This window comes from Xyrauchen texanus, chromosome 25 (assembly GCF_025860055.1).
Source record: "Xyrauchen texanus isolate HMW12.3.18 chromosome 25, RBS_HiC_50CHRs, whole genome shotgun sequence".
NCBI classification, from domain to species: Eukaryota; Metazoa; Chordata; class Actinopteri; order Cypriniformes; family Catostomidae; genus Xyrauchen; species Xyrauchen texanus.
Genome location: NC_068300.1, coordinates 40,264,258 through 40,275,939, shown reverse-complemented (window position 1 = coordinate 40,275,939; position 11,682 = coordinate 40,264,258). Strand labels below are relative to the sequence as shown.

At 40.6% G+C, this 11,682-nt stretch overlaps 1 protein-coding gene across 1 annotated transcript in view; it reads right to left on the bottom strand.

The window, feature by feature from the left end:
• Nucleotides 1–62: 62 nt before the first annotated feature.
• b4galt5 (UDP-Gal:betaGlcNAc beta 1,4- galactosyltransferase, polypeptide 5) overlaps nt 63–11,682 on the bottom strand; it is a 60,797-nt gene continuing 49,177 nt past the window's right edge. The window contains exons 6-9 of the mRNA XM_052091713.1: nt 10,758–10,945; nt 7,766–7,888; nt 3,983–4,084; nt 63–3,854 (exon numbers count right to left, since the gene is read on the bottom strand). Coding sequence (XP_051947673.1) covers nt 3,707–3,854; nt 3,983–4,084; nt 7,766–7,888; nt 10,758–10,945 — 561 coding nt within the window. The 3' untranslated portion in view covers nt 63–3,706. The remainder of the gene's footprint in view (nt 3,855–3,982; nt 4,085–7,765; nt 7,889–10,757; nt 10,946–11,682) is intronic.

Below are 11,682 nucleotides of genomic sequence, written 5' to 3'. Positions count from 1 at the left end.
ACTGTAAATAACTGAACGTGCACACACACACACACACACACACAAAGGACAACAACAGAATATATTGCTTAAAGTTTTTTTATTGGTGTACTTCAGACATTTCAACAACAATAATAGAAAAACAAAGTGCTTCTACTCAAAGATATGTTAATTTGCACAAACACTAAGGCCCAGAAATATTGTACGAGTGGCAGATGGCTTCATTTCAAGGAGACCAGATCTCCTTAATATAATATTTTCTTTTCTCAAAACATTTCAATTGTCTTGGTTTTATACAAAGATCAAACTGAATGTCTTGTTTGGAGATTATTGTACAGGTCTGGTTGTCTAAGGAAGAAATTTTACAACGTTGTTGGCAGACAAAACATTTTCTAATGAGAACTTAATATGATATGTCACAGAGAAGCATCTTTATCATGACAAATGATCCTACAAACAGAATTTAAGGCCAGTCATGATTAAATAGTTAAACACAGCTCGTACAGCTCATGGCATTGAGGTAAATGCACCAAATTAATAAAGGACTTTTTTTTATATATATAGTAAGTCAACTTTTGCAATTACTAATATGATATTTTTTGTTTTTGCTCCAAAACACACTACACAATATGTACAGGTGAATAAACACATTAACATTTTTAAATGTATTTGTTTATAAAAAAAAAAAAAAACATGATTAAATATTGAATAAATTAAGAGGTTTTAAGGCAGCCAGCTGTTCAAGGGAAGTATCCCTATCATTTCAGCTGGAGCAGAATGGGTTATATAGTGGATTGCAGTGTGCCAATGATGGGGTCCGCAGCTGTGTTTTCCTACAGTATGGACGCAAGCTGGTTTTACATCTGATTCAGAGCCAGTATTGAATTACATTGCAAACTTGAATCTTCCTTCCACTATTCATATGATCCTCAAAAAATTGAAAAGGAATGCTAATGTATTGCTCATTGGTATCTTCTACCAAGTGATAGGTCAACTTGAGCCACAATACAGTACAGTTTGATTGAGGTATTTACATGAGCATACAAACACCAGCATTAGTATTAGAATTTGGACTTAAGAGAATTCAAACACAAATTATAATCATGAGTTAATAAAGACCCCAAACATTGGCACAAAAATCCATTGGTGTCCGAGGCAATCAGACTTTACAGAGACAGCGATCTGCTCTGTCCGCATTTCCCACAAAACACTCCCAATTGACCTGCTACATGGACCGATTACTCTGATCAGAATGTCACATCAATGCAGCAGAGTATAATTTATCTAAATCTTGTATAATTATCTGCTACAAGACAAAAGTACTGCGGCAGCACAATACTAATATCTGTAACATCAGCACCATTAGTTACCGGGATGGGATCGTTTAAAAATCGTCTCTCTAAGTGTCTCATTCTCTTGTGCCATCATGCAAAAATGCAGCCCATTCGGTTTAACAGCAACAAACGTGATCAACCTCACATTATATGTCATGAGAAACAAATTCAGTGCTTGTACATCATTGTTCTTATTGTTAATCTGTTTCCTTCAAAATAATCCCAGTTACTGAAAAACAAATGACAGAAATAGGAAAGATTATCTAAAAAACAAACATGTTCATAAAAGACTGAATAAATACGAGGGCCAGCCTCTGTGGTTTGATGAACATACACTTTCACAGTCACATTCGTACACACTCAAGGCGACATAAAATTGTGTGTAACGATAATAAGCGCATGGTAAAAACACAAAGGGCCTTATTCGTGAAATACGAGCAGAATGAAGCACGGCGTAAACTGTTCGAAAAACCATTCTAAGTTTGCAGCTCTTCACCAGTAGTGGTGAACCTGCATCAAACCTTTGGCAAATTTGCCATGCACTCTCGATTTCGTAAGGGCAGCGTTTCATGTGAGCAATTTTTTACATAAATGTGTCAAATATGAAGCATGGTTTTATGAGCGATTTACATGGAAATTCGTTCTGCATGAGTTTCATGAGCATAAACTGTTAATAATTTGCGCTTTATCGTACTGATGCAACAATTTATGTGAGGATGGTTTTACAAATTATTTAGACAGAAATTCACTCTGCTTGGGTTTCATGGACAAAAATTGTTACGTAAATTTTTTGTGAATGGTTTATAGAACATTTTTTGTCAGCAATTCATTCAGCTTGGGTTTCATGAATGCATATTTTTACATCAATGCATCAATGGTTTTTTGAACGATTTACACAGAAATTTGTTCTGCGCATGTTTCATAAATTTAAACTGTTGCATCATTGTGGTAATTTGCTAAACAATGGCTTTACAAATTATATAGACAAATTATTTCTGCTTGTGTTTAATTAAAGTAGACTGTCACATCAATGCATCACTTTACAAAGAAATGGTTTGCGAGCAATTTTCACCAAAAGCTCATGTTTCATGAATAAGGCCCAGTGAGCGGTTTGTAGTGAGTTGTCTGTAAACCATTTGGTTTGTCCAAATCAACTTCAGACATCACACCACGCTCGGAATTATACAACGGCAATTATGACCGTAGTTAGTTGGAATCAAGTTTTATAACACACACACACACACACACACACACACACACACACACACACACACACACACACACACACACACACACACACAATATTTCTATATCATCAGTGCCTTTTGTTAATACCCAAAGGTGACTACACACACATTTTACAATAGAGAGGCAGCAGCATATTGCTTAAATGCAAAGTACACTCATTTGACTGAGATGGGCAGGGCATGGGTAACACTCCTAATATGGAAACTAATGAAGAAAAAAAATCCCTCTGCAAACACAAGCTTCAAAATGCTTGTTTGAAAGAGAGCCCAGTGTATTAAGCCATCAACAGACCCACACACATACAGCTTGAATGGATATCACATTATTAATCCATCAAGTAACCTGGCCTTAGTCTAGGTCCTATGAAAAACGTTTCCTTTAAAGTATAGAGTTAGGCTACATTATGTTTGGAATAGCAATTTCCACGGTGACGAATTAACCAGAATTTCAGTTTTCAGTGAGCAGTAAGTTAGCATTGCAATCCGAACATGGTGCTGATGTCATAATGTTTCATGAGCACTAAATCACTCACACGCACTCTCCCAACTAGTGATGTTAGTAGTATCTAAGTGTCAGTGCATGCTTTTTTTATTGTATATTTCATAATTAGTTTCATCTGCAATTATTTGTTTCTATTCTAAAACACAGAACCAGCTGTGTTTGTTTCTGGCACAAGCTTCTGCGATGGCTATTCTAAAGTCGTTCAGTATATTAACTTGTTCCCTAGCTTTTATCACACATGCTGTAAACATGCGACTCCGCCCCCCCTGCCGGAGTCTGATTAGAAGACAAGCCCACATTGGATCTGATTGGTCAGTCAAAGGGAAACCAGTGGTAAGGGTTTTAGATTCTCAGAATGCATCATTTATATGGTAGGTGAACAATGAAAGCATATCAAAGGAAAATGATAGATTCACAAAAAGCAAAAATGTAATGAAATGTGGAGTAATATAAAAAAAATTGTAGAAAATGTTTAAATAAAAACAATTATGGAAAAAAAAACTTGCTTTGAGGAGCTATGGCAATTCCCAGCTCTCTCTTTCGTTAAAAAAATAAATAAAATAAGGCTAAAAATGGTGCTTTAGCATGTGGCTATGCTAGTAAGAGACTATGAGCACCTCCCTTGCATAGTCCCTTGAATGAGGTCAGTAGTCCATGACAGGTGCTAGATCTCGATTGAGGATCACAGAAACATTAGTGTAGAGACTCATCCGAGACAATAGAGGGTAATAATTCAAGTTATTCAAGCCATCCACTCTCTGTCTCTCCTTGGATCTGCGGAGCAACTTGTATCTGAAAACAAAAAAGGGCAGGTTTCATTAGGCTTATGAAACATTTAAGAGCTTGTCCCAAATGCCACCCTCAAGGCCTAATTATTTGGAGATAATAATTAGAAGCTTGTCTTTGCTGTCCTGAACTACCTTCCCAGAAACTGGACTTCCCCTCGATGGTGGTGCGGTATGGACTTATAACGGCCAAGTTCTCCAGGCGGTCGACTCACTTTGTAGCCGGCAAACTGAACCCTGGAAAACACACACATATACGTGCCGACTGAGACTAAGATCACTCCTCACTCCAAAATATGACCAAAGTAATGAACCCCTTTCATTAAAAATATACAGTAGTATGAGTTATATAATGATAGGAATTGTAAGGAATTTAAATATTCTGGTTCCAAGTCCTCTTAAGTATTCAGATTCCTTAATGGTTCAATTAATGATTTTTTTTTAGTACTTTTGAGGAAGATATATTTGGATATAAGAAAAGCAGTTCTTATTGCATTTACTATACACAGCATTCTGTTGAAAAATTATCATTTCAGTTTTAAACAGAGCAGATACAACAAATCAGAAATCAGAAAGCATACGATAAGATTTGGTGAGAAACAAACTGAAATCTAATGTATTTTTTTGTGAAAATGTTCACAGACTGTTGATCTCCTGTGTGTGTTCATGATAGGGCACAAGAGCAACAGTTCAAGCAGCCCCTTCACGACATTGGGGCTCATTTGTTTATTCAAAAACAGGTCCTCCACAGCGATAGCGTCAACAGAACTAAACAGCTGCAAACAAAACAGAGAACAGAACTTGCATGTTCGAAGAGTTTATAGTCGAAGAATTGCTCCATTTCTATGCCCAGCCTTATTTTTTTAATGTTTTTGGACCGGTTCCAGTTCACAGTGGACAGATACCCAAGGCATGTCGAAAATAGAAAACGTCATGGTTACTGTTGTAACCTCCGTTCCCTGAGGGAAGGAACAAGACGTTGTGTCGAATGAAGTGACACAAGGGGTCCCATATAAAAACTCATGAACTCGTGTTACATGAACTGTCGAGACAGATGTTGATCCAAGATGGTGGTGCGGTAGCATGCAGCGGCCACTCCAGATCCAAAATGGGGCTATTTTTATCACTTAGCCCGACTTTTACGGCACATGGCAATCGGAGCAACCGGCGTTCGTGTCTACCATCGCCAGACACTGTTAAAATATAAGATTCAAGCAACAACCAAGCTGCATGATGATCTGCAGGAGTTGCTGCGTGAACTCGGCTTGCTGTGGAGACCAGGCCTCCAGTCCTCGGCATCGCCTGATGCTGGTGCCTGGGGGAGGGGACGTCGTAAACAGTGTGCGAGGAAGTGAAAACGCGGCAAGAGGGCGGGGGTCCATGCTAGGTTAAAAACAAACCCTAGCCGGCCGGGCCTCCCATCTATCCTGCTCTCAAATATTTGCTCCCTGGGCAATAAACTGGACTATATCTGACTCCAGTGACTACGCAGTGTGAGCTTAGAGACTGCTGCGTCTTGGTTTTCATGGAGACGTGGCTCAGTGACAGAGTTCTGGGCGCCGCCATTCAGCTAGACGGGCTCGCCTCGTTTCGTGCCAACAGAAATGCAGCTCTGTGCGGTAAGACTCGCGGTGGTGGCTTGTGTGTTTACATCAACACAGAATGGTGCAATAACTCTATTCTAGTCTCTAGTTACTGGTCATCGCTGGTGGAGCTTGTGACCGTTAAATGCAGACCTTTTTACTTACAATGGGAATTCACCACTGTTATTATAACTGGAGTTTACATTCCCCCCAGCGCTAACGCTAAGGAAGCGCTCTGTGAACTGTATGGGGCTATGAGCGAACTGCAGAACGCTCACCCTGACGGACTGTTTATTACGATGTGGTGGCGAGGAAGACCACCCCTCTTTTCCCAGTTGACCTGAAGCCTTTGATGGCTGAGGTGCCTGAGCATCTGGTCCCTGTGAGCGCACAGTAACTCTCGAGACTGGGCCAGGATGAGGCAGTCATCGAGGTAGTTGAGTATGTGGATGCCCACTTCCCTGGAGGGACTGGCTCTATCGCATCCTCGAGGAGCACAGTCGAGATCTCTGCTCATAAGGCGCTGGCTTTCTCGCCGCGGACAGAAGTGGAGCAAAAACTGCTGAAACGAGGCGGGAGCCGGGCGAACTGAATCACATAGCCAAGTAGGATGGTCCTGGCCAGCCTGCGTGACGGATTGGGAAGTGAAAGCCACGCATCCATGCTCCGCGCGAGGGGCACAAACGGGATGATTGCTTTTGACGTACTGAGTGGGGCAGTTGCAGCTGGGGAGCAGGTAATAGCGCGTCGGGAGGCAGAAGAGCGCCCCGAGGTTTGGGTGCTGAGAAAAGACTCAAAACACTTACCTTGCTCTGCGCACCCGGCAGGGGGCGGGTTAGAGACTGAGGAAGAGGTCCTAGAGAGGCGTCTTTGGAACTCGTCAGCGCTGGCCTGTGGGGGCTGAGCAGTCGCGGGGCCAGAGGCGAGGGAACTGCATCCAGGGAGACGGGACTGTAGAGTTTTGAAGTCGGGGTGCCGTGAGAATGCCGCGCACCGGCTGGATGACCCAGGGAGTAAGGAAATCGCTCTTTTATTGAGAATGTGGGTACCGCAGCCCGAAGGCGGTGCGGCAAATGAAAGTAATGAAAACAAGGATTCTCCTCCCGGCCCTCCACCGGGGGACGAAGTGGTCTTGGTACCAGCTCTGGAGCGAACATCTGACTGCCTGGGTCGCCCGTCTCAGGAGCACTTCGGAGCTTTCCTGGGCCTGGAGATGGGGCATACGCCGCCTGCGAGGTGCTCGACGCTGAGGCTGAGAGCTGGGCCCAGGTTGAGGTCGCAGGGGGATGCCCTTGGCGAGCAGGTGGGGCGCGGGGCACGCTGGTTGGGCGGCGCCGCAGCATGATGTGAGAAATCGCCTCCGTCTGCACGAGGCAGTGTCTGTGGCTGTCAGTCTTCAAGAGAAATCAACCGCATCCAGAAACAACACAGGGGTGGAAAGGCATCTTGAAAAAGACGCGTCCTGAAAAGGACGTTTAACACCGCTGTGTATTGCTCTTTTGTGAGTGGAAAACTCAAACTCTTTTAGAGAAATCAAAACTCTTTTAGGAGGAGAAAAGCGCTGTTGAAGCGCCCAGGGGCGTAGACTGCACAGCGTGCAGAGAGAGAGAATGCCAGCTGGAAACGCGCTGTAGATCCAACAGCAATGCTTCTCGCTGACAGAGGTGAGTGGTGAACTTCAGCTTGCTTGTTGCACAACCGTTCAGCTCAGAAGAAAAATTCTGACTGGCATCCGCTTCCCTTTATACCCGTATGTCCGGGGCGGGGCATGCAAATTCTGTCTGCCAACTCGACATTGGCCTTTTCTCAGGTTCAGAGGTACGTTTGGCATCCCAGGAAGACCCCTTGTGTCACTTCATTCGACACAACGTCGAGTGAGTGACAGAAGGGGAAAAAGCGATTGATAAACTGTACCGTTGCTCATCACTGCTGGTTAGGGCAAAGGTTCTGAATAACATACAGTAGAAAATATACCTTTTATCACGTTGTTTGTCCCAGCGCTAACGCTAAGGAAGCGCTCTGTGAACTGTATGGGGCTATGAGCGAACTGCTCACTTGAACTTGAAAATAAATGCACAAGCTTTGCATCATTGACACATCACCACCTCTGCATTCATTTTCAATAGTTCAATGGTCTGTTGTCAGACATTATGTATAAATTATTATTATTCCAATTGAACATACAATACTGTATTCATTCAGCGGGATTCAATCAGTCAAGTTCAGCAAAAAGTACTGTCCTCATTTAGAGTAAACTGCTTGCTTAACAACTTTTGCAGGAGACCCTTGTGTTGGCAAATCAAGTGCATTGCCCCCGAGAGTTTCACCCTCTCACCTGTTCCAAAGGTCGTCATCCTCGCCTCCCCAGCCCCAGAATCCATTGGGAAAACCGTTAATCTTTCGAAACTGTTCCACAGTGAGTCCACTGACACCACCAAAGAACTCCTCATAAGGAAGCCTACGTGTTCAAAGAGACAAAGATTCAACAAACAAAGCCACATATGAAAAATAAGTAATATAGGAGAGATCAGGGCTAGTTGTCACAGGGAGAAGTTGTCACAAGGGCTATGTCTCAGTAACAAGGTTTTGAGTAAAAAATCCAAATACACAAATGTGAGTGTTTTAACTAGCAGCGTATTTGTATGTTGGTTTCACAATCCTCTTACGCCGGATTCACACACACTCCATGAGTGGGGCGTGAACAACGCGTTACGTTTGGGGTTTCACATTGGCCGTGTTTCTTTTCTAAGTTTCTATAGCAACGCCGGCCACTCACGTGCACTTGTTTATCAGTGTACTTGGTCGTGACTGGTTAACATATCAAGGTTGCCTTTCAAGGCAAGTCAGTCCACTCAGTGGTCATCTTTGGAACGCTCTTCGGCAGGCTGGGCAGCAATTTTCTTTTTAAGCGAGTGACATAATACGACAGCTCCTATCTACTTGAATGGTGAAAGACTGAAATTTCCTAAAAGGTTGGGCAAGATGCAGACCTATAAATTGTAGTATTAGTTCGGTTTAAATATTGTTTATTTGTTTTTGCTTCTTTACTAAAATCTCCTGATTATTACATTTTCTACTACACCCAGAGCCGCTGAGTTCAGCGTGAGCCGCGCTGCAAAATTAGGCTCGGCACCAAAACTATCCGCTCACTGCCGCGTCTGGGACGTGTCAACTTGCGACACACGCATGCAATGTGAAGGGTGTAATCTGTTGCACATGCAATATGGGCACAAAACTAAAATGCGCAGCTCAAGCCTCACTCACGGAGGATATGTGAAACCAGCATTAGGCTATGTCCAAACTTAGGGATGTCCTGCTAAAATGTGGAGAACGAGTACGAGTACCAATACTTTATTTTTGGTACTTGTTGATACAGAGTCCGATACCTGTTTTTTTTTTACTCCATATCAACAGATATTACCATCCAAATGGTGTTTAAATTAATGAATCCATAAAAACTTTAATACAATTTAAATATAACAATTAATTTTCAACATAATGTTGTATTATTTTTTATAAAATAAAGTGCTTATACACAGGACCACAGAAGCATAATCCACAATACAGCATTGGAGTTCTACTTTGTCAAATAAAGTGCTGCATAACAGAGCATTGCAAATGTAATATATTGCTTAAATATAATACAATTACCATTGATTTATTATTATTAGTAGAAATACAGTGAATATTACATAACTTTACAATAGTGATATATTTCTTTAAAAAACAAATTGTATTTAAATTGAGCTTTTATTTTGAAGTGTTTCTGTGTGATAATGTTTTCTTTTCAGTCCAGAAAAGCTGGTTGCTACATGACTCAAAGTGATTATTAAACTGCAAAAGCCTGCTACTTAATTAAATAAGTATGTACTCTGTATGTGCCTCCTGCTACAAAGTGAATTTGCGCTCTGTTCACTGTCATCACAGAGCGCTTGATGCTCATGATGGTATTTTCCCAGTATGAGCCAAGAAGAAGCTTTAAAATCGTCGGCGTCGGCACAACACATTCACTAGTGCTCTGCTCACATTTGAAGCACGCTGCACATACAAAGTAAACTATACATTTATTTCATTAAATTGCAGCTTTTGCGGTTAAAGAATCTCACTAGGACATAATTTAAATTTGTGATTTAATTTGTACTCTTAATGTTTACGGAATGTCATTCATACGTGAGATGGTATCGGACCCGATACATCCCTATCCACACTAATACGTTTTTGCTTGAAAACACATTGCGCCTCTCATCCACACTGAAATGAAGTTTACCACAACCTAAAACAGAGCGTTTAGAAAACGTTCTCTCCATTACCACATACTTTGAAAAAAAGGGACAGAATATGTAAGCCGGTTGCATAGAGTACTTTTAAAGGCTCTTTGACTGTTGCTTTCATCTGTTTGTGAGTTAGTATATATTTTTTTGTGCATGCGTTTGAATGGCGACATTAATTACGTATAAATTATGTATATAAGTCGCTTCGGACTATAAGTCACAGGACCTTTCAGATGATGGGAAAAAAAAACGACTTATGTTCCGGAAAATATGGTAGATTTAATCACTAGAGTCTTGTGGATTATTTTAATGCTGCCTTTATGTGATTTTTTTTTCCTTTCTTTTTTTTGTTTGTGTGTTATGGTGTTATTGTTGAAAATGCGCATCTTAGAGTGGAGTCGACATGGACCTTAAATTTGAATACTTTTTGTGTACCCTAAAATTCTAATATCACATTTTTGTAGTAGATGTTGGATAAACAAGTAAACAATAAAACTACTAGCATACATTCTGGCAAGAGTCAGCTATATAATGGAGATAGATATTAACTGAAGGTTGAACTGTGTTCTCAAGACACATGTCAAGTTGGTGGCGCAAGTGGTCACGTGTTTATTTGGGCAAGTTGTTTTAAATTTGATAAGTGTATACAATATTTTTTCCCCACAAAAAGAGGTTTGTTCAAGTTTTGCCCAAAGCAAGTGGAGTGCTAAATACAACACAAGTCCTTCTCTCATTGTTCTCACGAACGTGCAAAGGACGTCAATGGTTTCGGTAGAAAAAAATGACCTAAAATTGTATGCCTTCAGAACACTTGGAATATTACGCACTAAGTAAGTCACTATCAGCTCCCATTGTATTTAAAAAAGTTTAAAAATAAAATTCCACATAAGATTAAAAAAAGTCATATGGGTTTGGAGCAACATGATGGAGGAAATTATGACAGAATTTTCCATTATGGGTGAACTGTTTCTTTAATGATGTGAAATGGTGTGACAACAAGCCCCAATCTCACCTATAAGGAAATGCACAACATTATTTAATTTAACAAAGACTTACATGTATGAGTACTTGTTGAGTTTGACCGCAAAGTGTCTTGGCATTTCACCACAGCCATAGTAGTTACGATCATTTTCCAGAAGGTGGTCAACGTCGTGGAATATTACGCAATCCCAGTTGAAGTCCTTCATGGCCTCTTTAAATCCGATGTTAAACAGCATAGCACGATTAAATGCTTCATTCCCAGCCTGTAGACACATAGAACTGTGTTAACTTCCTGTCCGGATAGCATGAAATACTATATGAATCAACTTTACACTTGTTGCTACTTTATAAAACAGCAATCTTTTTTTAGATTGGACGGGGGGCATTCTTCAGTGCTGTTTAGTGCTGGTCAGGCCCATCTGGTTTGCTGGTTTTAAAGGGGTTTTGGACATTTGTCAGCTAACAACCAGCTCTGACCTGGTTGGTTGACCAGCTATACTAGCTTAAAGCAAGAAACAACCATATATGCTGGTTTAAGCTGTTTTGTCAGCAGAGACGGTAACTTTATCTGAATGCAATAATTTATCTAAGAATTGTTTTATGAACACTTTACCAAGAAATGAATTCAGCCTGTATTTTAAAAAGTTCCAGTGTGTGGAAGTGACAGTCCAAACATTATGTATATATACTGTATACAGTATGTAAAAAACAAAAAACAAAAACACTACACATAACAGTATCGCAATACTCACCTCAAAGCAAAATATGCTCAAAAAACAAGATTTTCCCCATTGACTGCCATTGTTTTCTGAAGTCACACAAAATTCACCCCAAAATAAATATTCTTAAAAAAGATTTTTACAATAAGTGGCTTCCTAAAAACAAGTTCAAGGAAGAAAAAAAAAAGAAAATACATCATCAATCTCTATGCTTGGGTCTTTGAAGGTTAAAATTGAAGTGTGCATTTTTTATACTCAACAATTAGTAGTCAAGTCAACCT